The 27432-nt window shown below is 37.4% G+C and overlaps 1 protein-coding gene across 15 annotated transcripts in view; it reads left to right on the plus strand.

The window, feature by feature from the left end:
* The first annotated feature begins 604 nt into the window (after positions 1-604).
* The window catches only part of LOC117344832 (midasin-like), a 40702-nt gene continuing 13874 nt past the window's right edge, over positions 605-27432 (plus strand). For 3 of the 15 annotated variants that reach the window (XR_004536243.1, XR_004536250.1, XR_004536247.1), the window contains exons 1-22: positions 605-779; positions 2811-2927; positions 3580-4890; positions 5403-5527; positions 8911-9239; positions 12268-12392; positions 14396-14616; positions 15369-15711; positions 16331-16522; positions 17303-17586; positions 17962-18152; positions 18721-18983; positions 19920-20199; positions 22091-22186; positions 22395-22491; positions 22859-22968; positions 23920-24051; positions 24272-24436; positions 24717-24834; positions 25081-25177; positions 26500-26605; positions 27049-27163. Coding sequence is in view for 1 of the 15 variants with exons in the window: in XM_033907671.1 (XP_033763562.1) it covers positions 2530-2573; positions 2811-2927; positions 3580-3745; positions 5403-5480 (405 nt within the window). In the remaining 14 variants the exon portion in view is untranslated. Of the gene's footprint in view, positions 780-2495; positions 2574-2810; positions 2928-3579; positions 4891-5402; positions 5528-5800; positions 5812-6052; positions 6247-8713; positions 8768-8910; positions 9240-12267; positions 12393-14395; positions 14617-15368; positions 15712-16330; positions 16523-17302; positions 17587-17961; positions 18153-18720; positions 18984-19919; positions 20200-22090; positions 22187-22394; positions 22492-22858; positions 22969-23354; positions 23421-23919; positions 24052-24271; positions 24437-24716; positions 24835-25080; positions 25178-26499; positions 26606-27048; positions 27164-27432 lie in introns of those variants that run through there. The other 12 variants (XR_004536244.1, XR_004536249.1, XR_004536251.1 and 9 more) reach the window with 12 other exon arrangements.

Genomic DNA, 27432 nt, shown 5'->3' on the forward strand with positions numbered 1-27432 from the left:
TGGAACGAAACTGTCAAGTGTAGAAGAGCTAGAGTCTGTCAAGGTCAAGGTCGCACGTCTGACAGAGGTCATAAGTGACATCAAGCAGTCTCTTCAGACTCAGACATCTGATAAAGGAGCAGGTAAGGACATAACAAGAATTATTGCTTCAAATTCCTTTATATTTCATGTAAATCCTGGAACAAGAAAGTATGTATTCTAAATATGGATATCTAAGGTTGTGACAAATTGTAAATTGTTTAACTATATTCAATTCAAAGATTCAAATGGCTACCTCTCTTGTTCCTCAGATGATAAATGTATATAGGGGTATCTTGATTACAAGCCTAAGATAAATTGACAAGTTTCCCTTAAGCTTCTACTGTACACAGTTAGAAGTTGTATATAATATGTAATGGGTATCTTCTTTAAACTGTTTTAAGTGGATCCGAGGGAATTAGGTTTCTTCTCCATCCGTCTTGTGCATAATATGTACGTAGTGCCCAAGTTTGTGAGCGCTTTAGCAGTTTCACTCCTCAAGGAATTTTTATCAAACTTCACTCAATGATAAAATACCATGTTGTTGATTACCAGGTAATTTATTTAGTATGGTGACTGACATTTTCTAATAATTTCAGAATTTCTGAAGACAGTAACAGACTTGGAGAAAAGGTGACCTCCAAGTTAACGCTGACCTCTTTAGGGTCAGGCGGCAGGGCATTTAAGTGGGCTGACAGCGTGCTGGTACAGGCATTACAGGCCGGTCACTGGCTACTTATCGACAATGTCAACTTCTGCAGGTATCAATTGTTTAGAGAGAATAACATGTTATGTCCTAAATAATGTAACAGAAAGGTATGTTCATTGCTTGCGATCCTTTTATCCATATAGTAAATCTGCCAAGACTTCGTATTAGTTTGGTTTATTTTGTTTAACGTTGTTTTAATAGCCAGGGTCATTAACGGTGTGCCAAGTTTTTGAGGTGGAGGAAAGCCGGAGTACCCGGAGAAAACCGCCGGCCTATGGTCGGTACTAGGCAAATATACTGCCCCATGTGGGTTTCGAACACGCAACCCAGAGATGGATAGCTAGTGATAAAGTGTCGGGACACCTTAACCACTCAGCTACCATAGCCCCTAGACTTCATGTTAAGTTCTGTTGCTAGTATATTTCAACAGCCATTGAAATTTGTATGTTGATATATATCTTAAAGAGCATGTAGAATATTTTCTACTTAACTGACTTAAGACTTCGTATTTATTGCATTTCTTAATAATATTTTTCTGTGATACAGTAAATTAAACGTTAAATACATCTCTTACTCCTCACAATGAAGTTAAAAGGAAATATTCAGAGTTAAAATGTCATTGGCTGAGCTGAATATATATACTGTAAATGTACATATTTTAGTGGTAATCTTATTTTAGTGGATTTTGTGCTGAAAATGTTCTGCCAAATAATGATAGCACAAATTGTAGTTACAGAACATGGTTTTCTTTCTTTCAATTCATCATGGTGCTAATCATTTTTTATTGTGTTAATGCCCGGAAATATGAGTGAGAAAAAAATGCTATAATATGTTAAAGGGACAATTTAGTCAAGTTTGTTTACTTTTTTATCATTTCACAATTATTTCATGAAAGTGTACTTCAGTTCTCCTTATGAACTATCATTGGTCATATAAAGATACAAGTGTATGTTTTCCATGCGTTTTTTAATTAATTGTAAGGGGGATCCTAATCGTATAATCATACAATTTATATGCAAATGAGCAAGTCGTCTCTACACACTTTGTATACATGTGTGCAAGCACAGCCCCGTCTCGTGAGTGTAAACAACATTGGTTTGCATTTGAAGCTGTTAGCGGATATTTTAACTATAGGTTGCGGGTTTCGTACCAAACGTAGACAGTGAATGGATAAACAAAATATATGGAGAATTACTGTTAGGTCATGAATATAACAGATGTGAGTTTTTCGAACGGTTGCGACAACTATGAAGAAGTTCATACAGTTGCAAGCGAGTTTGCCGAGACTTGACCTAGATTGGACTATGGATTATTGTTGAGGTGCGATATTTTTGTTCTGTACAACTTCCATTATCATAATTCCATTCGTACTTGTTATAAGTATTGTTCTGATTACATCATAGATGAAAAACATCACTTAGATTGGTGTTAGCGTTTGTTTGCATTCGTTCACAAATGAAAATACAATCTTTTTCTGCATACGTATCGGCCGTATACATGCATGTGTGTACACAATTACATGAACACGAATTCCCGTTTGGTGACCCTGGAATAAACATGTGTGTGGTCGATTTGAATTGTCAACACAATAAATCATTAATGAATCTATCAATTATGATACATGTAACAACTGTTTGCCACGCATGTTGTTAAAGCAAAATCCAAAGAAATAAGTATACGTGAAATTAGATCTACCGTGTCGTCACTCTGTGCTTCGATCGCGTGGATGTGTTTACAAGTAACTCTGTTCCCGCCAGAGGGACGCAACACGTTGCACTATATTTGGAGTATTGCTATATTTGATGTGGGCTTTCCCCAAACTTAAACTGACCATACTGGACTTTGGGTACATAGTCGATAACTGTTGACCGCAAATTCTTTTGTCTGGATATATCGATTCTGCTTGAATTTTAAAAAGCATGCTTGACTAAATTGTCCCTTTAACAGTTTGTGTTGTGGCTGTATTTAGTTTAAGGTTTAATCTTTCAGCGTGTGTTTCTAGTTATAAATTAGTATTCTGTTCTTCAATTTGTAGATGTAATTAAAGTATCAGCATGCTAATTATACTTCCATGTCTTTTCAGTGCCTTCGTCCTAGATAGACTGAATGCCCTGTTGGAGCCCCACGGCGTCCTTAACATCAACGAAAGAGGTGTAATCGATGGTGTCATCCCAACCATAACACCACATCCTAACTTCAGGTGGGAACCTGCACATTTTCTGCCATGCAACAAAAGGGAAATTTCAGATCAGGAAATTCTTCCAGTCTGTTGTTTACATGCTTTCTTTTTCCCTGGAAATTTGGAAGTGTTTCGTTGACAAATTTGTTTTCTATTAAATTCTGAAATATTTCTTATTTGATATGTAAGAAATGAGGTAAAAATAAATCATTTCATTATGTGGGCTGTTTTTGGCGATGGATCCAAAATTTTGAGAAATATCCAGAGCTATGATGATTTATAATTCTCCCATATCTGTGTTATTCAGCTTTACGCAGGTAGTACATTAGTACCCCTGTTGGTACTACCAGGGGGACAATACCTACATTAATTTTGTCAGTCCATCAGTCTTAGATATTTTGTTCAGGGCATATGTCTCAGATATTCCTGCATCTTCATCTTCAAGTGCAGTAGAAGTTGTGTATGTGAATATCCTCTGGAATGTGGAATGTCATTTACTGACAGAATAAACATATATAAAACAGCTTTCCATTCACTTCTTTTCTTGTGATCATGTTACCAAAGGATGTTTGAAACAATCAGAAGGCATTAAATCTAATTCTGAATCAGTTGTTTCATTTATTTCCACTTGTTTGTTGTTTATTTTTGCGTAAAAACATGATTGTTTTTGTAGGAGGATGGGTCACTATACAGCTCTCATGATGTCAAGGTCATGTTACAAGGTCAAGGTCTCAGATGATGGAGCCTGTGATTGGCTGATGTCTCTACATACTGACATGAGAGAGAATATCTCACTTGGGGAACGGCCTGTCATACTCGATCTAATCCGTGCTGCCATGGTGAGGCAACAGCAGACAGATAGAGGCATTTTTATTGGTCAAGGCATTGATACATGCATCGTGTGATGGGTATGTCAAGAATATCAGAAGTTTTGTGACGAGAAAGGTAGGTGTATGTACACTGTGCTGATTTCATGTATTGATTTACTGAAGAAACCTTTGTATAAAGCTATTTACTTACTGCTATATCTAACAGACAAGTTCTCCAGCTCTGTCAAAATTTAGACACTTTTGTGTATTTCCTCCTTGTAGAGTTGTACAACCTTAGAGAACACCAAGATGTACAGACAATTTCTATTATGAAATGTGAGTGAAGCAAAAACATATTATCTTATAAGTCCTTTACCAGTGAAACAAGGTAGGACTATAGTTTTCCTCTCCGTCCGTCTTGTATGAAGGTAGGTAATGCCAAAGTTAGTCAGCACTCTAGAGGCTTCATTCCTTGAGCGATTTTGATCAAACTTCACACAATGATAAAGGACCATAATATTTTATTATATAATATTTTGGACAAGATTCTGTTTTAGGGTGACTGTTACTATTTTTAGTGAGGGGGGTTAGGGGACATGTATTAATGCTTTGGCAATACCCGGTATGCTTGTTTATCCACTCGTCCACTGAAAGGTGGAAAGGCCGTAATAGTGGACAGTAAACTGGTTAATGATAATAATGATAAATTGTTTATCTTGTTATACCCTTAATCAATAGTCATTATATAAATGTATTGAGTAAAAATGCCAAAGTTTAACTGTTGTGGTCGCTGGTTCAAACAAACTGTTAAAATTAACTGTTAAAATTGACTGTTGACCGCTAACCTTTCCGGAAGTACCCGAATGCGTCCGAGTGATTACGATTTCCTGTAAACATTAGAGTTACTTTCCCTTGTCGTTTGCACAACCTGAAATGGCTATGAGTGGTGCAGACGGTTTATGTAGGTTTGCCCTGGCATCTAAACACGAAATACAGCAAATTTTGGATGACCATGACAGCAAAAATACGAAAAATGTGGTGAAAACAGCGGAAAACATCTTGACTGACTTTCTGTTGACATGCGATCTCTCTCTTACGCTGATCAAAGATTATTCAACTGAGGATTTGAACGATTTGCTGAGAAAGTTCTACTGTGCCGTTCGTACATGTTAAAGGTCAAAAGTCACACTTTTTTACTTTAAAAAACAAAATGATTTTTTACAACATATCTCATGAATTTCTGGACAGATTTAGTCCATATCCACACCATAACATCACATCATCAGGTTCTACACTTGATAAGATTTCAGTGATTATCAGTCCAGGTTTTCGTAGCTCATGATCACTTATAAGATAAAACAGATGGTGTACAAGATATCTCATAAACCCCTGGAAAGATTTATTAGTCTCCTGCCGGTGAAACCAGGGGGACTAGAGGTTTCCTCTCCATCCGTCTGTCCGTCCGTCTGTAAGTCTGTGCATTCAGTTTCTGAGCTTTTCTCAGCCTAATGCTTCAAGGTATGTTTGTGAAAGTTGGTATACAACTTTGGTATGAGTAGCGCCAGATAAAGTTAGAGTTTCGGGGTTTATTGGGAATGATAGGGGACAGGTGCTCTAGCTTGTTGAAGATGGGGTTGGGGGTGTATCTATGTGACCTCCTGCTCACTTTGTATTTATTTCATTACAGGATTTGCCCTGGGTAGACGGGACCACACTGAGCTTTGTGACATATATGTACTGTTGCCCCAGAAGGAAGAACTGCTGAAAGCTATTGCCTCCCTTCAGCTAACAAATTACGTAGATGTTATCAAGGTATATTTCTGTATGACTCTCCTGTAGAAGAAGGTATAACAATAATTCTGTATTCTGTTTAAATTTATTTATGAATTCATTAAATATTATCTTTTAAGATATGTAATATATATTAAAGTGGTGTCATTGAGTGTGATGTAGTAGACGATAGCCTTGACTGTTACATGTAGTTTCTGTGACCTTGACTGTTGTAGTTACTCTGACCCTGGCCGTTTTGGGTACATTGACCTTGACCTTGACTATTTTAGGTACTCTTGACCCTGACTGTTGTAGGTACTCTGACCTTGACTGTTGTGGGTACTCTGACCTTGACTGTTGTGAGTACTCTGAACATGATTGTTGTAGGTTATATGACCTTGACTGTTGTGAGTACTCTGACTTTGACTGTCATAGGTACTCTGATCTTGACTGTTGTAGGTACTCTGACCTTGACCTTGACTGTTGTGGTTACTCTGACCTTGACTGTTGTAGGTACTCTGACCCAAACCTTGACTGTTGTGAGTTCTCTGACCTTGACTGTTGTAGGTACTCTGACCCCAACCTTGACTGTTGTGAGTACTCTGACCTTGACTGGTGTAGGTACTAGATGCAGTGAAGTGGAGGTATAGACTCTTGGATGCATGTGAAGGTTCTATCACAGGAGAAGAAATGGAGTACCACTACATGGCCTTACACTGGCACATGTTCTACAAGAGGACGTGGCTCCTACTGAAAGACCGGTAACAACATGTAGTTTCTCCTATAACTATTTTATTAATCCTCTACCGGTGAAACCAGGGTACTATAGGTTTCCCCCACATCTGTCTGTCTGTATGTATGTATGTCTGTCACTCGATCCACTCAGTTTTCAGCACTTTTCTCAGTCATTCATCAAGGTATGTTTGAGAGAGTTGGTATATAACTTCACCATGAGTAGCTACAGATCAAGTTGGAGTTTTAGTGTTTCTGGGACAAGGTCAAGGTCACTGTTACTATTTTTAGCAGGGGTCGGTAGGAGGCATGTATTGCTTTACCATTGATCTGTTTGCAATTGAGTATATATATATAAATACAGTGCAACTTCCCAAAACCGAACCTTCTAAAAACCAAACACCTCTGAATACCGAACGAATTGTCATTGTATGGAATTGGTTCTTCTTTATTATAGTATTAAAAATCTTCCAAATACTGATACCTCTGAATTCTGAACATGGACTGATTTTGTGTCCGGTTACTGTTAAAATATACCAAAATGTACTTCTGAAAACCGGCCTTACCTGAGCGATTATGACACGAGGTCAGACCAGTCAACCGTGAAACAACACCTGTGACGGGGGGTATTGTGTGAAGCTTAATTGTCTCGGGATCTATGTATACATGTAGGTGATTTGTACAGGTATCCAATATATATATACCCCAAGGGGGCATTATGACGGTAGGCCTATGGGGTATAATCAACACAACAATTATGAAACAATGCCACACTTCATTGAAGCGCGGCAGTTTGTTTATCTTCTCAATGCAAGTAGAGCTAGAAGCCTGATCGCGAGTTTCGCATTTGATTTAAATAAGGCCCAAAGGTGGTCTTTTTTGCATGGTAATAAATGAAGCCGTGATTTTTTTTAGACAATACAGATGTCGGAAATACGACCAGTATCAACTGATCAATTGTAATTAATATTGAAACAAAAAATCTAAACAACATTTCATATTATTCAATGTGTAAAATATTCCGTATCGGCCCCATCCACATGACGAAGCTTCACCGGATGCAACACAATGTATGTCGATCGTTAAGTGCAGTTGTACACGTAAAAATACTGTTTAAAACTACAGTTATACTTATTTGTCTTTCTTATATAATCTGCAATATATACATTGATTAACTTTCATAATGTTCATATTATTCAGACAAACCAAATTGTCTACGTATACATGTGCCGGTCATTTTTCGATCAACTTCTCCAAATTGAACCCTCTGTAAACCGAACAAATATCCATGTCCCATGCATGTTCGGTTTATAGAGGTTCCACTGTACCCTATTACCAGTTAGGGTTTTCATATTTGTGGCCAATGTAAACTTACCAAAGCAGTGTATAATTTGTACAAAAAGTATGACCTGGTATTGATTATGACACATGTTTTTATTATAGTATAACATAATACTAATACTGTTACACATGACTATCATCTAAAATGACCAGTACAGCAAGCAATGTTTATACTTTGCAACAAATCTTTATTGGGGATAGATTAATCATGGCTGTAAGTGTGAATCTCTCTTCAAAATGTTGTCCACACTTACTTTGCTGGGCTTGTTCTCAGAATCATGGAGTGTAAATCCAGAAATTTTACTTGATGACGAACTTTTATATCTAAATGTGCTGTAGTGATTGACAGGTATCTTAAATCTATGTCAAGGTCATTTTCAAATTAAAAAAAAAAAAAAATGGAAATTTTCTGTCAGTTATAAAGAGATTTATATGGTATGGTTTATAGTGGAGGCCATGCTTGTCTGTCAATACTCTAGCTAATACAGCTCAGGTTATAACTGTATCATATGGCAATTTATATAATTATGAAAATAAATAATGCTTTAGACATTAAATCTGTCATCGTTTCATCCTTCACCTTCAGTTTGCCTCACCCTATACATTCAGTGGTCAACCATCTTCATCCATCATTTGCTCACAAAGACAAACAATTTGTCCACTTCTGGAAATCTGTCGGTCATCCAGCTCCATTCAGGACACAGCAGGAGGCAGTAAGGACATTGACCCTAGGTCACCATTGTAGAACAGTTGACCTGGAAGTTGAGAGTGTTGCCATAGTTACTCGTAAGAAAGTGAAACTTCTATTGTGTGATGAAGGCCAGATTATGATGATGTTACAGATGAATGAATGTATTAATGAATTTTTTTTTGTGGGTGTTCGGGTGGCACAGTGGTAACACACTTGCCTTTCACCTAGGCTGGGGTTCGATTCCCCGATCAGACATGGAAAGGTATGGGGTCGCCTGCCCGACCACGTGGGTTTTCCTTGGGTACTCCGGTTTCCTCCCACAGTAAGACCCCTTACGTGCTTCCATCTGGGTCAACAAGTGTGATTAATATAAGTTAATATAACTTGTTTCACAAGTTTACATTATGTATTTTCATGTTCATGATGCTGTTAAACATTACATATATCCTGTTTGAATATTAAAGATGCTTGCTGTTTGCTAGAGCCAGCTGGTTCATGAATTTGCCCTGATGCCATAGGTAACTTCCATTTGTGATGTGTGCATACTTCAGTTGAGCCTTACTTTTGAAATCTACATATAAGAACATAATGTAATTTTCCTTGAAATCATTTAATTCTGAGTCATATGCAACTGAAAAATTAAATGTTTTGGTCCTTGCAGATGAGTACCACATGAAGGTAAAACAGATTCAAGAGACTCTGAAAAAACTTGGCTTGGATAAAAAGACTGAGGATGATTTGACTACTGACATTATCCAATCACAGCCAGAGAGTATTGACATAGCTACCAGGTCACCATGGCAACATGTGTGTTTGTGGCCTCTTTTTGAGTATGTTTCCCTCTTTGCTGCGGCAGCATCAGTCCTGCATCTCTACTCTTGCAACATTCCTGATGGATGCCAGAGCTAAACTGACTTCTGTTTGACCTTCACCCCAATGTCTCCAGAACAGGTCACTCAGTACCAGAACCTCGGACAAACTAACAAACAGGTAAAGTCACAGGTCACTCATTACAACAACCTCAGACACACTGACCACCAAAAGGTAAAGTCACAGGTGACTAAGTACAACAACCTCGGACACACCGACCGCCAACAGGTATAATCAAAGGTCACCCAGTACAACAGCCTCAGACACACTGACCACCAACAGGTATAATCACAGGTCACTCAGTACAACAGCCTCAGACACACTGACCACCAAAAGGTAAAGTCACAGGTGACTAAGTACAACAACCTCGGACACACCGACCGCCAACAGGTATAATCAAAGGTCACCCAGTACAACAGCCTCAGACACACTGACCACCAACAGGTATAATCACAGGTCACTCAGTACAACAGCCTCAGACACACTGACCACCAAAAGGTAAGTCACAGGTGACTAAAGTACAACAACCTCGGACACACCGACCGCCAACAGGTATAATCAAAGGTCACCAGTACAACAGCCTCAGACACACTGAACCACCAACAGGGTATAATCACAGGTCACTCAGTACAACAGCCTCAGACACACTGACCACCAAAAGGTAAAGTCACAGGTCGACTAAGTACAACAACCTCGGACACACCGACGCCAACAGGTATAATCATAGGTCACCTCAGTACAACAGCCTCAGACACACTGACCACCAACAGGTATAGTCACAGGTCACTCAGTACAACAACCTCAGACACACTGACCACCAAAAGGTAAAGTCACAGGTGACTAAGTACAACAACCTCGGACACATTGACCACCAACAGGTATAATCAAAGGTCACTCAGTACAACAGCCTCAGACACACTGACCACCAACAGGTAAAGTCATAGGTCACTCAGTACAACAACCTCAGACACACTGACCACCAACAGGTAAAGTCACAGGTGACTAAGTACAACAACCTCGGACACACCGACCGCCAACAGGTAAAGTCACAGGTGACTAAGTACAACAACCTCGGACACATTGACCACCAACAGGTATAATCACAGGTCACTCAGTACAACAGCCTCAGACACACTGACCACCAAAAGGTAAAGTCACAGGTGACTAAGTACAACAACCTCGGACACACCGACCGCCAACAGGTATAATCAAAGGTCACCCAGTACAACAGCCTCAGACACACTGACCACCAACAGGTAAAGTCCAAGGTCACTCAGTACAACAGCCTCAGACACACTGACCACCAACAGGTAAAGTCATAGGTCACTCAGTACAACAACCTCGGACACACTGACCACCAACAGGTATAATCACAGGTCACTCAGTAGAACAACCTCAGACACGCTGACCACCAACAGGTAAAGTCAAAGGTCACTCAGTACAACAACCTCAGACACGCTGACCACCAACAGGTAAAGTCCAAGGTCTCTCAGTACAACAACCTCAGACACACTGACCACCAACAGGTAAAGTCCAAGGTCTCTCAGTACAACAACCTCACTCACACTGACCACCAACAGGTAAAGTCACTTGGTACAGTAACCTCAGATGCCGTCCGGCCGGCGTCAACTTTTCCATTCAAGCAACTTCTTCTCAATAACCAAAAGGCCCAGAGACCTAATATTGGGCCTGTAGCATGCTGGGGAGAAGGGCTACTAAGTTTGTTCAAATGAATAAAGTTGACCTTCATTCAAGGTCACAGGGGTCAAAAAGGCTAAAATCTTTAAACGACTTCTTCTCAATAACCAAGAGCCCCAGGGATTTGATATTGGGTCTGTAGCATGCTGGAGTAAAGGGCTACCAAGTTTGTCCAAATGAATGACCTTGACTCATTCAAGGTCACAGGGATCAAATATGCTAAAACAAAATTAAACGACTTCTTCTAAATAGCCAAAAGACCCAGGGACTTGATATTGGGTCTGTAGCATGCTGGGGTGAAGGGGTCCCAAGTTTGTTCAAATGAATGACCTTGACCTTCATTCAAGGTCACAGGAGTCACAAAGGCTAAAATTTTTAAACAACTTCTTCTCAATAACCAAGAGGCCCAGGGAGTTGATATTGGGTCTGTAGCATGCTGGGGTGAAGGGCTCTCAATTTTGTTCAATTGGGCCTGTAGCATGCTGGGGAGAAGGGCTACTAAGTTTGTTCAAATGAATAAAGTTGACCTTCATTCAAGGTCACAGGGGTCAAAAAGGCTAAAATCTTTAAACAACTTCTTCTCAATAACCAAGAGCCCCAGGGATTTGATATTGGGTCTGTAGCATGCTGGAGTAAAGGGCTACCAAGTTTGTCCAAATGAATGACCTTGACTCATTCAAGGTCACAGGGATCAAATATGCTAAAACAAAATTAAACGACTTCTTCTAAATAGCCAAAAGACCCAGGGACTTGATATTGGGTCTGTAGCATGCTGGGGTGAAGGGGTCCCAAGTTTGTTCAAATGAATGACCTTGACCTTCATTCAAGGTCACAGGAGTCACAAAGGCTAAAATTTTTAAACAACTTCTTCTCAATAACCAAGAGGCCCAGGGAGTTGATATTGGGTCTGTAGCATGCTGGGGTGAAGGGCTCTCAATTTTGTTCAAATGAATGACCTTGACCTTCATTCAAGGTCACAGGAGTCACAAAGGCTAAAATCTTTAAACAACTTCTTCTCAATAACCAAGAGCCCCAGGGAGTTGATATTGGGTCTGTAGCATGCTGGGGTGAAGGGCTCTCAATTTTGTTCAAATGAATGACCTTGACCTTCATTCAAGGTCACATGAGTCAAAAAGCTAAAATGTTTAAACGACTTCTTCACAAATAACCAAGAGTCCCAGGGAGTTGATATTGGGTCTGTAGCATGCTGCGGTAAAGGGTACCCAATTTGTTCAAATGAATGACCTTGACCTTCAAGGTCACGTCGATCAAGTATGCTTAAATCTTTAAATGACTTTTAGTGAATAGCCAAAGTGCGGAGAGACATTATATTGGTCCTGTAGCATGGTTTCAAATAACTGCAGGATCCATATATGAAAAGATCATTGCATTGCAGGTGAGCGATTTGGGCCCATTGGGCCCTTGTTTATTTTGATTTTTCTTTCCACAGCAGAGTTGGATGATTCTGCAAAAACAACTATTCAGTACAGCTGTGAAACTTATTGGCTTCAATAGAGTGAAGAAGAAGAGGAAGAGCAAAACACAGCCATGTATCACCGTAACGACAGTGTCTATGTATGTCACATTAAACAGATAAATCATAATGTATGTTCCTTAACATATACCTGCAGACTTGATTCATTGTACGTTTTGTAGAAACTTAAAGTTAATTGTAAAGATAAAATTCTTCCTAGTAAAATCAAGTCATAATTTAACATCCAGACTTAAATGTATCAGGATAATTGAAGTATGTCCTTGGATGAGGTTGATATAGATATTTATGAACCTGAAGATAGTGATATTAACCAATGTAAAGCTGCTACTGTAGCTAGTGTACACTGATCAATGACCATGGTCACCTATTCTAGGCAATGTAACAACACTGATATCTTTTTAACATTGTTAAATGTACATTTTTAGCTCGTCTCTTCGAAGAAGAGTGAGAGCTTATGTCGTCACTCCGGCGTCAGCGTCGGCGTCGCCGTTGGTTTTCCAAATGTTACATTTTTGGTGCAAGTGTTGAAAGGCATAGTAATTTATGGTAATATGGTCCCTGTGGGGGTCAAACTATCCCCTGCCGGAGTTAAACTAAATGATTTTTTGGAAAAAAAACCCAGATTTTTGAAAATTTTGGACTTAGAAAATTTTTGCGTTAAGTTTTTGGTGCGAGTGTTCAAAGGTATTAATACATCACTTTATAATTGTACTAGGGTGCTGATAATTGGCAATAGAGTCCCTCTGGGGTTAGACTATCCCTTGCCAGAGTTAAAGTAAAAGATGTTTTTTGGAAAAAACCAGAATTTTCAAATTTATGGACTTAGAATATTTCTGCGTTAAGTTTTTGGTGCGAGTGTTGAAAGGTATTAATACATCACTTTATAATTGTACTAGGGTGCTGATAATTGGCAATAGAGTCTCTCTGGGGTTAGACTATCCCTTGCCAGAGTTAAACTAAAAGATTTTTTTTTTTAAAAACCAGAATTTTCAAATTTTAGGACCTAAAATATTTCTGCGTTAAGTTTTTGGTGCAAGTGTTGAAAAGTATTAATACATCACTTTATAATTGTACTATGGTGCTGATAATTGGTAATAGACTCCCTCTTGGGTTAAACTATCCCCTGCCGGAGTTAAACTAAAAGATTTTCTTGGCAAAAAACCAGAATTTTCAAATTTGGACTTAAAATATTTCTGCGTCAAGTTTTTGGTGCAAGTGTTAAGAGGTTTTAATACATCACTTTATAATTGTTCTAGGGTGCTGATATTTGGTGAAAGAGTCCCTATGGAGTTACACTATCCCTTCTTGTGAAACTAAAAATAAAAAATGTGAAAATGCTCAATATAGACAATTAATACCGTCCACATTTTCTAAGGGAGACAACTCTCATTAGGATAATATTTTGTCAAAAAATTGAAGAAATATGTCCAAAAGCAATTACATTTGTATTTAATATATTCATTTTATCTACAACAGCATAGCTTGTCTCCCGAATGTTTGTCAATAAAATTAAATAATTCATATATATATAAATTGGTATGGTTTTGAAATTGCATACATTTACGAAACATAATCTGATCAAGTAAACAATATAAATATTATTAATGAAATTTGCGAAACCATTCCAATTAATATATTTTAATTATTTATTGACAAACATTTGCGAGACGAGCTATGCTGTTCTCCAACAGCTCTTGTTGACTTTTTATACCAGAAATCTAACCATTTCAGGCCGATGTATAAACAAAAATTAAGAAAAAAATGGTAACTTTAACATAGAAATCTAATTAGAAGTTAATCAGCCTTTCAACTATATATAGCCCAGGGGATAATTGTAGAGACTTACATGTATTTTGACTAACTTTCGACTCATTCATTTTATGATGATGTTGCACAATCAATTAATTGGAATCAATTGATTGTGTAAGCCAACAATTATCAATAATTATTTAAAATATTATCAACACGAGTTATGTAAGAATGTTTAAGGTTTTTGTAAACTTTGATTCTCACAATGAAACCTTCAACTCAACAACAACAACAACAACTACTGTGTGCATAATTTAATATCTTTTCCCACCAGGGTCTGTATGCATTCCATATGGCCACGCCAACCTATGCTATGTTTACATTTCTGTGTGGGGGTAGCCAGGACAAGAGGCCCATGGGGTCCAGCCCATCTGACCTCCAGTGTCTACAGGTGTATTTAGGACAGTGTCAGGCCCAGGCTCAGAGACTCTCTCTTGTTGCTAGGCATCTCTGGTCACATGCCTCCTTGTTGTCATGCCAACAGCTCTCTCCAAGGTAAGTTCTCATACTGCGCCTTTCAAAGTCATTATATGGTTGATATTATCACTTCACAGGGATATTATTGGGCTGTATGCTCGTGACATCTTATTTTTAAGGCAGAAACTTAGGCAGGTCCTTAATTCCATTCAATGTCTTTGACACTATCAAGGATTACGCCACCATTTTGTGTATTTATACCCCAGTTTTTAGTAAAATGTGCATGTGCCTGGCTATCCATCCATGAAAACCTTGAGTACACGATATTTCCTGAATCCCTTGACATATTTAGTTCATATTCACACTGTACCATAACATCACTGCATGAAATGCTAAACCTGATTAGATTTTGGTGGTTATCAGTCAAAGTTAGAGCTCAAACGTCACACTTGACCACTTTTGAAATTACCAAAAAAAAAAACTTAGAATATTTCATTAACCCCTGGACCTATTTATTGTATTGACAAGGGGGTGGGAGTGGGTATATCTATGTGAGCCTGCACTCACTTTTATTGGTTTAAGATGTTTGATATAATACATGCAATTGTTTGTAATATAATATTTGCAGGTAGAATAGATCATTTGTGAGAAATAATGAAAGTTATTCAACAAAATTGAAAAAAAAAAATCCAGCAGTAGTGTTCTCAACTAGAAGATAGATCAGAGAATCTGTCATAACAGGAAGTAGAATTCTCTCTACGGTATGCTGTCGATGATATTGTTGATTCACTTGTCATAACATATTGTGTGATTATCTATCGTTTCTTCAGATTTTTGGAAAAATGGCATTTATGGGAGGTTTTTGTCTTCTTCCTGAAATCTGCCACCACAATTGTCTCCCCAAGTCTGAGATCTACCTAGTACAATTCAATGAAATCCAAGCCATGATGACAGAGGTCAGAGGTCAGGCTGCCAAATATGAGGTTGACATTGATGAGATGCTGAAAAAACAGACTTGATCTGTGCCAAATTTGTCTGAGTGAGAGTTTACCAGACTTGGTGTGTCAGATAGAGAGGTGTTTCTGTAGTGTGTTGAAGGCATTTACGGCTGACTCGGCCAGTGTGGACCATGTAGCGAAAATAGCAATAAAACTCAAATACGCCAGACAAGAGGTAAGTGATATGATGAAAGTGTTAAACTCTTTCTGTACTTTGTGTTCCTTCCGGATTCCATACCGAAAGTAATTATTAGGCTCGCCTCCAAAAGTTTAAACAAAATGGCAGCCTATGTGTGTATTTTTAATGTGTTGTTTTTTCATATAGAAACACAAAGGTTTTTTGTTATTTCTATACGTTGAGAAATATTTAACTATTTAGATCTAGGAGTCCCATTGAATGCTATGAAACGTCTAAGACACTGGTATCTAAAATGAATATGTAGCAACCTGCCATATTGTTTACATTAACAACCTAATGAGAATAATATCACCTATTACTCGAAAGGAAAAAGACCTGAACGGAATAAAGACGTCTCATCCTGTTATCAACAAATCAACACTTAAATAACATCAGCCTGTCGACTATAGGCAACAGTGGGGAAGGGGGAGCTTGAAATTATGCAAATTTTGATGTCGACAACAATGTTACTGAAAGAGTTAAAGTGTGTGTACTGTATTTAATAAATGTGCTGAAGTGAAGTTTCTGGTGATACATGCCATGACAATTATGGTTAATGTCTATTAAGATGACAATACTTGTATTAACCAGACTATGACATATATTTTCCTTACAGTTAATGGACACACAGGCCGAGCTGAGTGTGTATAATCAGCATCATCTTTTGACCACTGGTCAGCCACTCTCCAGTCTGCCTGACCACTTGTTACATCCTCCCATACCTCACTTGGTTGCCATGACAAAATATCTCCAGGTAAAGGTCTTCCTACTGGAACTACAGCAGGCCTACAGACCAAAACCCTCCAAGGTGAACTCTCTGATTTGTCATTACATTTCTAAGGATTTGTCTGTGTTTGTAAAGATTCTTATATTTGTGGGAGAAAATGGAGAATTTTATTTACCTTCAAAAGCACAGTTTCAGAAAAAGAAAAAATTCAATCTTTTGTTGCGATTCCGTGCCCATCAAAATTTGATGGAAGTATGGTGTCACCTGTCCATCTGGCATAAAATTATCTGGCAATCTCCTCCAACACTTTTTGACCAATTTCTTTGAAACTTCGTAAGTTCCGTAATTACTTCACGATGTCGTGTTTAATGACTGGCTGGCCCCCTATGGATTGATGTAGGAAATTTGCTACATCGGGAGGCCATGATGTCTTCCTGTGGATTGATGTAGGAAATTTGCTACATCGGGAGGCCATGATGTCTTCCTGTGGATTGATGTAGGAAATTTGCTACATCGTGAGGCCAAGTTATTAGCTGATCAGTAACTATGTATCTCATGATTTGGATCTGATTGGATACAGCCCATGAAATGACTTTTAAGTTAAGATATTGAAATTGGGTATGTTTTCAATCTGATGTCATAGTTGATATATATAATGATTTCTAACACCCTTAAGTGATTTTTCTTGCTTGGGAGTTTTGGGTAAGAATTCTGATTTATTCTACACAAAAAGGGATAACACATGCTGATAAGACATGAAAATATTAAAAATTGTATTGTAATCTTCTTACTCCGTCATTTTACTTTCTTTAAGATACTGTAAAATATGTGTTAAATGTAATGTTGACTTTGTTGTTTCAGTTTAAATTTCTTGTAAGCAATGTCAAGGACTATTTATCAAGTGTCGGCAGTGAGGATCACATTCTCCAACTTCTTGACAGACTTACATCAGTTGCCATGACAACGGGTAACAAGTTTGTCGAGGAAAGGATGTGGCAGAGTTCCTTTCTCGACAATCTCGATACTCTGTATCCAGAGTATCGTTACTTAATGACCCCATTAAATCTCGCCATGCAGGTCAGACATGGCCTCCATCTAGTGGCAGGATGTGCTCAGCAGCGACAAATTAGGTGATTGGTCAACAGGTAAAATAATTATAACATATGGAATTACACATGATTTATTAAAATAAAAAATTTGAATAAAAATTCAGATGATATTCAGGTTGAAAAAGAGCGACTTATTTGTCATATTTCCCATTAAGCTCAGAAACAGAGGCATTTGATTACTCTGTCCCAGAAATCCGGAGCTAGTGGAAATTTGAACGACATAGACACAAATTTGCACTTTCGCTCCATCATGGGAGCTCTTCTTTTCTGAAGGCTTATATGGTGTCATAGTTAGCATGACATCATAACAACAAAGACGTTATAAAACAAAGACCGATAACTTACAACTATACATGAGACAACTACAAGCTGGCTCCAAGTATTGATGAGGTATGCTTTAATGTTTTGTAGTCTCTGGAGAAACTGGAAGAGAAATTGCTGATGATGTCCAAGTTCCCAACAGTATATGAAGCTTTTCCTAGTAATCTTGATCTAGTGAAGTCTTTAATCTCTGACCTTACATCAAGCCTCCTTCTGACTGTGATCAAGCGAGAGGATACACAGGATAATAAATACCAGCAGCAGAAACAGCTTATTTCAAGGTAAGACTACCTCGGTAAACAAGGAACATTTTATGATGATGAAGAATCTCCTCAGATTTGTTTACCCTTCTTGATATTTTTACTTTTAACAACAAAAGGGCTGTCTCAGTCATTGTAGCATGAGACCAATCCATCATCTGGTCAAGATCCAAGATGGTTGGTTCTTGGGGAAAGATAAACTGCCATAAACGGCTGTGCAGTTTTTGTTTCTCAAGGACACATATTATGGACACTCATTATGCTGTGGTTGTGACCTTTGGCAATACACTTTGCACCAACTGTTCTGAATAGTATGGGACCAGTCACCTGTATGATGTCCAATGAGGTAGCCACCAGCTACTATAAAAAACCATGTTTACAAAATGATGTGGACTGTTTAGGAGCAATAAATGTAAAAATCAACCTTAACTCAATAATCTTTTTGACCCCTTAGTGTTCTGTAGCTCTGTTACCACCAATTGACCTTGACCTCTAGTGTTCTGTTGCTAGGTTGCCACCCACTGACCTTGACGTCTGGAATATCTGGTGCTGAGATACTTTAATCTTGTCTTTACCCAATCATTTTCAGGTTACTACATGCCAGCCTTGACCTTGTGAATGAAGTCAGACAGTTTGGTAAGGAGAGAGGTGACCTCAGACATGACCTTCACCTTGTCCATGTTATTCCATCAATTTGTAACAACATGGCAGAGGCAAGAGAAGGGAAAGAGAGAGCGAGAGAAGGAGGAAGAAAGTCTTTATCGGTATAAGTCCAAAGTCCCCGGAGATGACAGACACATTGATGTGATTGAGGAAAAGGAATTCAGGAGCAGCTTCCCAACTTTTGTTAATGTAAGTGTTTAACTAGTTAGTATCTATAAATAAGCTCATCAGTACCAGTTGTACTTAAATTGCTAAATTAATTTTTACAAAAATAAGGTTAATAATTGAACAATTTACAGTTGGGGTGCATACACATGTCTTGAAAGTCATTGAAATTTTCTGTGTTGCCTTTAAATGCATTGAACTTAATTTTGGCATCGAAAAGCTTGGAATCATGACTCATAGCTTTCAAGTGGCCTTGAATACTCAATTTGTTGTTTCACCTTTGTTATCTTTGTTTTATACAAAACAACAAAGTCCAGTAGTAAGGTTAATTGGATTTATTAATGAACCGAAACTAACTAACCATATTTTGGCATTCTTAGGGGCTACTCTGTAAAAACTAACATTCTGCCTGGGGTTTATAGTACCAGCACTATAGGTTAGCCCAGGAGGTCAGAAGTAGCACCTGGGGAGAGCCCGGCAGGTGTATCCATAAAAGTTAAATACTTAAAAAGAGCATGATAGCTTAAATTAACCCTCAAAAATGAATTGGGGGATAAAAATTCAGCAAATATTGAATTTTAAAGGCCAAATCGATTGAAATGGTGACACAAGTTACCAAGAAAAGAGAGCCCCCTTATTACACAAAGACATGAATTTGAGAAAATGTACTTTCAATCCATTCTAAGACTCTTTTTATATAAATCTTACACCAATTCAAGTTACAGTTCAAAGGCTCTTTGTAGCTTAAATCCTCAAGATTTTAAGAAAATGAGCAAATCAGCTCTGCAAATCTAAGTGTGAAGCATGAGGCATTGCAAAATTTGTTAATAGGTATAATTCTGTATGAAAAAATCCTTGGGAAATTGAATTAAAGTCTGAAAAAAGCCTTGAATTTGGTTTGTATACCCCGACAGTGTATACCTACTAGTTAATGGAAGTTACTGATGATCTGTTGTGTAGGAATTCATGAACATCACCGGTACTGACACGCTGGACGAATCTGTCGAGATGGAGACACAGGACAAGATGGGAGGAGGTGATAAGGAGGAGACAACTCCAGACATGATCACGGAGGAGGAGATGTTCCATGTGTACAAGACCCATCGTCAGGTGTTCACCTGCCTTTGTCGGGCTAGATGGTTACCACGGTTACCAGCGCCTCAGGTGGACACTGCTGACCTGGTAGCGCCCTCCCTACTATGTCGGGAGTGTGATAGCAATTTTATTAATGATGTCCTGTGTGAGTGATCACTTTAAAAAAATCTTGCTTGGCAATAAGTCCACCCATCTCTAATACAGTTTAGTAAAAGGCAAGCCAATCTTATTTCATTATGCTGCCCCCTGCTTTGAATCCATGTTTATCTGTTGTACCTTATCTGTTGTCCCCCTGGGGTAAGTACAGGGTAAACAAGCATGATGGGTACTAGTTATTGCTAAAGCAATACATGTCCCCTACTGGCCCCGCTAAAAATAGTAACAGTAACCTAAAACCCTGAAACTGAAACTTGATCTGTAGCTACTCATTATGAAGTTACATACCAACTTTCACCAACATACCTCAAAGCAAGGCTGAAAAAAAGTGTGTAAAACTGAGTGGAAGGACAGACAGACAGACAAATGACAGAAACCTATAATCCCCCTGATTTCCCCGGTAGGGGACTAATAAATAGTTTGGTGCAGCTATAAAATGATTGAAACAGCTAACGTCGAAAATTCATGGGAAAATAAGGAGAAAACTGTAAAGATTAAGCAAAACAGTTTTCTGTGTAGATTTTCCATAGAAGTGAAGCATGTGACCCTCCTGTATAGTTATTATAGCTATTTAATGTCATGACAGCTAAAGGTAATGACATATTGCTTTTACAGCTAATGAAGTTGACCCACAAATCATTGGTGGACATCTGTTAGCGAGTCAATTGATTTAGGAGCAGATAACTCCAGCAGTGTCATCTGGAGATGACCTTGAACCTGTGAAAGGCAATCCAACTGACTACCTCACTGAACAACACAGGGAACCCATTGTACTATGGTAATTAAGCTGAAGCCCATTGTAAAGTGCCCCCCCCCCCTCCCCATGGTAAAGTGAAGCATTTTACTATTATCTCTTACTAAATATTTTTTTTCACCAAACACCAAATCTTTTTTGGATTAACTTGTTTCATTCCTCTAAACAAATTAGTAAAGTGAAGTGCCCCGCCCCACCCTAAATTTCCTCACCCCAGGCATATTTTTTTTATGTTATTGTGTTTAGAGGAAAGAAATGAGGTATTCCAAGAAAAATGGTGAAAAAAAAAATAAGTAAGAAAATAGTAAAATACTTCACTTATGGCCATGTTATAAAGTGAAGCACCACACCCCACCCTAATGTTTTATCAAATTAAGATAAATGATTAAGCTAACTGATCAAATCAAGCGAAGGAAGAAAAGTCAATTACAAGTTTCTTCATAATAGTATTTGGACCGGTTCATTTCACCATGCTTCAAAATACCATGCCACACCATTTTTAGCTTCCCAAGAAACACTGACACAGGCAGTGAGTGTCGAATCATGCATTTCGGATCTTCACCTAAGGTTACTTGTCCGATAAGCTCTAATCGACTGAGCTATCATGGCTCCCTACTTTTTAAGAACCAGGGTAATAAGCCTTTCAAACAGGTTTAGAAGTAAGAAATCTTTTGACATATGTGAGTAAAAAAAATATGAAGAGTAGAAAATGTACTATGATGTCACAAGAGTAAGATAGACCCATTAAAAAGTCATCTGTTAACACAGTCAACGATATCTGAAAGATCCAAACTTCTCTAATTTGTTACAAGCCAGGGCATTCACGTAGCTTTGACACATCTAGTTAATATTCTAGTTTTATTGAAGTAATTTTCTAATTCTGTTGAAGTTATTAACTCATTGTGGAAAATCCCTTCATTGTATTGCTTAAGTTGAAAACAAAAAATGAGGAAAAAAGAAAAGTTTCAGTAAAATTTTTTCCATAAAATGGAAGAAATCACAACCATAGCCCTATGAATATCAATCTGACCCTGTGCAAACAGTAATAACTAGCACATTATTAATATCATTCTGAATAAGTCAATAATCTTACTTGACATTAAATTGAAATCCTTTTTGTTTTCAGTTAACAAAAATAACAGAAAGGATCTTAAACTTCACGGTGACTTGTCCCATAATGAAGTTCCTCACCGGCTTTGAACTATTGTTAGAGAAAGCTCTGGTAAGTTACGTCACCTTACTTAGTGTAGTATAATATCAACTTACAAATTTGATGAATTATGTATTAGGGATACTAATGAAACGTCAAATAAGTGTGAGGTTTGAGAACATGAGGAGAACATTATTGCACTAAAGATATATTAGATTAAAGGACATGTTTTCTGGCAACATCACAATAGTTATAAACTATAATGTTATAATTATGACAGGAGTGGTAGAGTAATGCTGCCCGACAAGTTTCCATGGTGTGACACAACTGGCAGACGTATCACTTCTGATCATGCAGTGGAGGAAACTAGAACTCAGGTAGGCTGTGTAATTTATTTAATACACAGTTCGCCTGTATATTCATAACACTGGTTTAAGAATAACCACTGCAATAATAATTAATTCACACAGGGTTTTGAGCAAAGATTGCATTTGATATCAATTTATTATAACTACTATGGAAAATCAATTATAATCCAACTTTGTTGAAGTTTTGCTTCTGCTTGTGCTCAATTTCCTTCAAAGTTTGGAGTAGTGGGATACAATTATACATATATGTTTCACTATGAGTTTAAAACACTCAAAATAGAAAAAAAATTGTGGCTTATACCCTAGTAAAGGTTACAACCATAAGTTGGTGGGTAGAATTGAGTGAGAAATGACAGCTGACTTTTCTGTGTTGTAGCTACACTGTTGTCTTTCCTATGGAATCTTCATCAGTTCTATTACCAGTTTACTGACGTTGTACAAAAGGAACTTGATAAACTGATGTCTCCTATACTGAAGGAACTCAAGGTGAGTTATTGTTTTACGAGTATTGTACAGAGGAGAAGTCCAAGGGAGGGGTCAGTTTATCAATATTGTATAGAGGGGGAAGTCAAGGGGAGGGGTCAGTTTATCAATATTGTACAGAGGGGAAGTCAAGGGGAGGGGTCAGTTTATCAATATTGTACAGAGGAGAAGTCAAGGGGAGGGGTCAGTTTATCAATATTGTATAGAGGGGGAAGTCAAGGGGAGGGGTCAGTTTATCAATATTGTAAAGATCGCGGGGAAATCAAGGGGAGGGGTCATTATAGAGGGGAAGTCAGGGGGAGGGGTCAGTTTATCAATATTGTACAGAGGGGAAGTCGAGGGAAGTGGTGGACACTATGCAGAAAGAATTTTACAGAAATTTTTTTCAGAGGGAGACCAACTTATTCAATACTGAGGGAACTAACGAGGTCTTGGTGAAGCATTTACAGAAACAGGTTTGTAGACCTGTACAGTGTGTATTTTATATTCAATGTGTTATGCAGAGTTTTGTGAAGATTGTTATGCACTTGCTAAGATTTTATATTCAATGTGTTATGCAGAGTTTTGTAAAGATTGCACGCTGGACAGATATGAACTACTGGTCACTGAAACAGACGACAGAGAAGACACATTGTACCCTACACAAACACATGAAATCCTTTAAGGTTTAGAACAGAGAGGTGACTGTACTTAGCTGGGAAATGGTGATGGCAGGGCTACTTTTAAAAAATCTTTATAGATTTTTAAATATGCCACAGTTATTTATTTTTAGGGAAAAGGGGTGGGGGCATAGACTCAGATCCAGCTGAATGCTGGAGCTATAACAAAACTTATCTGACCTCCTTATTGCTCTGACACAGTATTGAATCATTACGTTCAGCTTCATGGAGTAAAAGCTAAAGTCAGATGCTTGTGAAGTCAATGTTGATTAAGTTTGAATTAATTTATTTGAAGGCAATATTAGAGGTACCCGTCTGAGGTATACTAAAGGAAGGTGGTTCCGAGGTGGACAGTGTCGGTCAGCCATCGTTGTGGCTGTCTGAGCTGTCAGAAGCTGTCTCAAGTATCAACTTCACATCAGTCATAGTAAGTTATATCTCTGGGTTATTAATGATCTACCACTGTATTTATGTATTTCTGGAAAATAGCAACCAAAAAATTTCATAATTTAATTTTCATGTTTGCTCAAAACGGTTTTGATGTTTACACATGTCATACAACATTCACGTTTAAGAGCATACAATTGTCACTGAAAGAGACAATTGTCATAAGATTCCATCAATATATTAATCAAACATATTTCAAGATTCAGAAGAAGAATACAGAATTACCCAGTGTCCTGTCTGAAGAGTTGTTTCCCTTACAAGGTCGTTAACTGGCATTGTGTCATAGAGCCGGCCGGAATATCTCACAAAATACATGGCTGCCACAGGGTACACATATCACATCAAGGTGATGGACGAGGCCACAGGTACATATACCTAACTCCTTAAGCTTTTAGTAGAGTTTCCAGTGCTTATCTGGATATTTTGATGTGAGTTACTGAAAAACATACATATTTTAGGGGTAATCTTATTTTGGTGATTTTCATGTTTAAATCATTTCACTGGTTTATTTAATTTTGATTTAAAAAAGATATGTATATATTTTATTATGCTAATCCTATGAAAACTTTTAGTTAAATTTGATGAAAATTAATAGACACTAGTCACACTTTGTTTAATTTCACACTCTCATTGTTTTTATTTTAGTAACATTATACTGAGCATCATGGGCACATTTAACTTGTAGCCAACAGTTCCATTTTGTTTTCGTCCAGGTGACATCATCAAAACAATACATGAGCTCCAGTCCCTTGAAGTTGATCAGGTAATTATATAGGAGCTATCACACTGTAATTGAAATACTTGTTAGCCAATACAAAACTAAACAAACATTCTGATTTCTATGCTATACAGAGGTTAAGTTACATAAGATTATTTGATATAAGTCTACAGGTCAGTATTTTCCTCCAAAGGTCAATGCTGTCTTTTATTTTATTTTGTGTTTGCTCTTAGTCTTAATACATTAATATAAGTATGGAGACTTGAAAATCATTATGAATTTTTCCCACAGTCAGCAGATAAAGACAAGCAGAAGTCAGAAGCCAAACACATCCATTAGAAGAAGAGGAAAGCCTTGACAGATCTGTTTAAACATCTGGAATACATAGGTCAGAGACATCAAAGTTTATTATAGAATCGATCTTTTTATTACACACCTGGCATACATAGGTCAGAGACATCAAAGTTTATAATACAATCAATCTTTTTATTACACACCTGGCATACATAGGTCAGAGACATCAAAGTTTATAATACAATCAATCTTTTTATTACACACCTGGCATACATAGGTCAGAGACATCAAAGTTTATAATACAATCAATCTTTTTATTACACACCTGGCATACATAGGTCAGAGACATCAAAGTTTATAATACAATCAATCTTTTTATTACACACCTGGCATACATAGGTCAGAGACATCAAAGTTTATAATACAATCAATCTTTTTATTACACACCTGGCATACATAGGTCAGAGACATCAAGTTTATAATACAATCAATCTTTTTATTACACACCTGGCATACATAGGTCAGAGACATCAAAGTTTATAATACAATCAATCTTTTTATTACACACCTGGCATACATAGGTCAGAGACATCAAAGTTTATAATACAATCAATCTTTTTATTACACACCTGGCATACATAGGTCAGAGACATCAAAGTTTATAATACAATCAATCTTTTTATTACACACCTGGCATACATAGGTCAGAGACATCAAAGTTTATAATACAATCAATCTTTTTATTACACACCTGGCATACATAGGTCAGAGACATCAAAGTTTATAATACAATCAATCTTTTTATTACACACCTGGCATACATAGGTCAAAGATATTAAAGTTTATAATACAATCAATCTTTTTATTACACACCTGGCATACATAGGTCAGAGACATTAAAGTTTGTAATACAATCAATCTTTTTATTACACACCTGGCATACATAGGTCAGAGACATCAAAGTTTATAATACAATCAATCTTTTTATTACACACCTGACATACATAGGTCAGAGACGTCAAAGTTTATAATACAATCAATCTTTTTATTACACACCTGGCATACATAGGTCAGAGACATCAAAGTTTATAATACAATCAATCTTTTTATTACACACCTGGCATACATAGGTCCATGACATCAAAGTTTATGATATAATCAATTTGTTTATTATCATTGCTGCCACCTGTTAATGTGTCTGCACTGGTACAGCAGAATCCACACATGCAGTAGGTCACAAGTTATCTCCCTTTATTTGTTCAATTTTAATTTATCTTTAAGAATATTGTATAATGGAGTTTTGCCCTTTGTTGATTTATATGGTCCATCTATGTATTTACCTGACTGTTATGGGGAAGTTAAAATCAAATGACATCTACCTACTTATTTAATTTTGACTGGATGTTGAAATTTCAGGTTAGGCGAGGCAATGTCCACCTTGGGAGACGGCTTTGGTCAGTACTACAACAGACGTATAGCCAGGAATTTTGGGTTTATGGCCACAATACAGACACCTTCAAATGTAAGTACTACTATAGATGTCAGAACACAATGTACATATTCAGAGTACCTTGTTTATTGTCCAAAATCGGATACACGCAAATCAGAGTAAGAACTTCAAAAGCAGACACCTGTGAGTCAAGTAGTCTTGTTTCCTGTGCAAACTTCAGATTTACAGGAAATGATAATCACAGGGGCCTGGCATGTATTAAACCTAGACCTATAAAATATACAATATCAAAATGAATTCGACTTTCTACATGAACAATGTATGTGTTAAACATGTCGCAATGTTTCAAGACTGGCCGGTCCCTTTGTCAAACAATGACTGAGTGAGCCATTTGAATTGTTTACCTGTACAACGATGTGTAGCAAATGTAAATTTCATGTCACCCGAACTCTTGTTGAAGATAACATACCCATAATGACCTGGAGATACTGACCAATATAATGTTGTATTTGTAGGAGCTGGGTGGAGTTACATTGACCGATGTAAAGGGTTCACAGAACACATGTTTGACCTCCTGATCCGTCAGTACCGAAGTCTGTACAGTATCAGTGATAGTTTCTGCCATCTCAGGTTTGTGTGTTGATTTAGAATGTTCAATAAATGTCTAAAATATCAACGATGATTCTTATATGAAAATAAAATCATAGTTTTAAATTACATTGAGTATTTTGAATACAAAATTCAAAGTGTTTGTTGTTGTAATTGAAAGAAAATTATGTGGTTTGTAATTAATAATTGTCTTGTGATTAATGAAATTCCAAATCGAAATGTAGTACATGTACATTTAATTTTATTCATTGTGTATTTTCATAATTTTTACTAGAATATTCGTTTGTAAC

The sequence above is a fragment of the Pecten maximus genome, chromosome 16 (genome assembly GCF_902652985.1).
Source record: "Pecten maximus chromosome 16, xPecMax1.1, whole genome shotgun sequence".
Classification (NCBI taxonomy): Eukaryota; Metazoa; Mollusca; class Bivalvia; order Pectinida; family Pectinidae; genus Pecten; species Pecten maximus.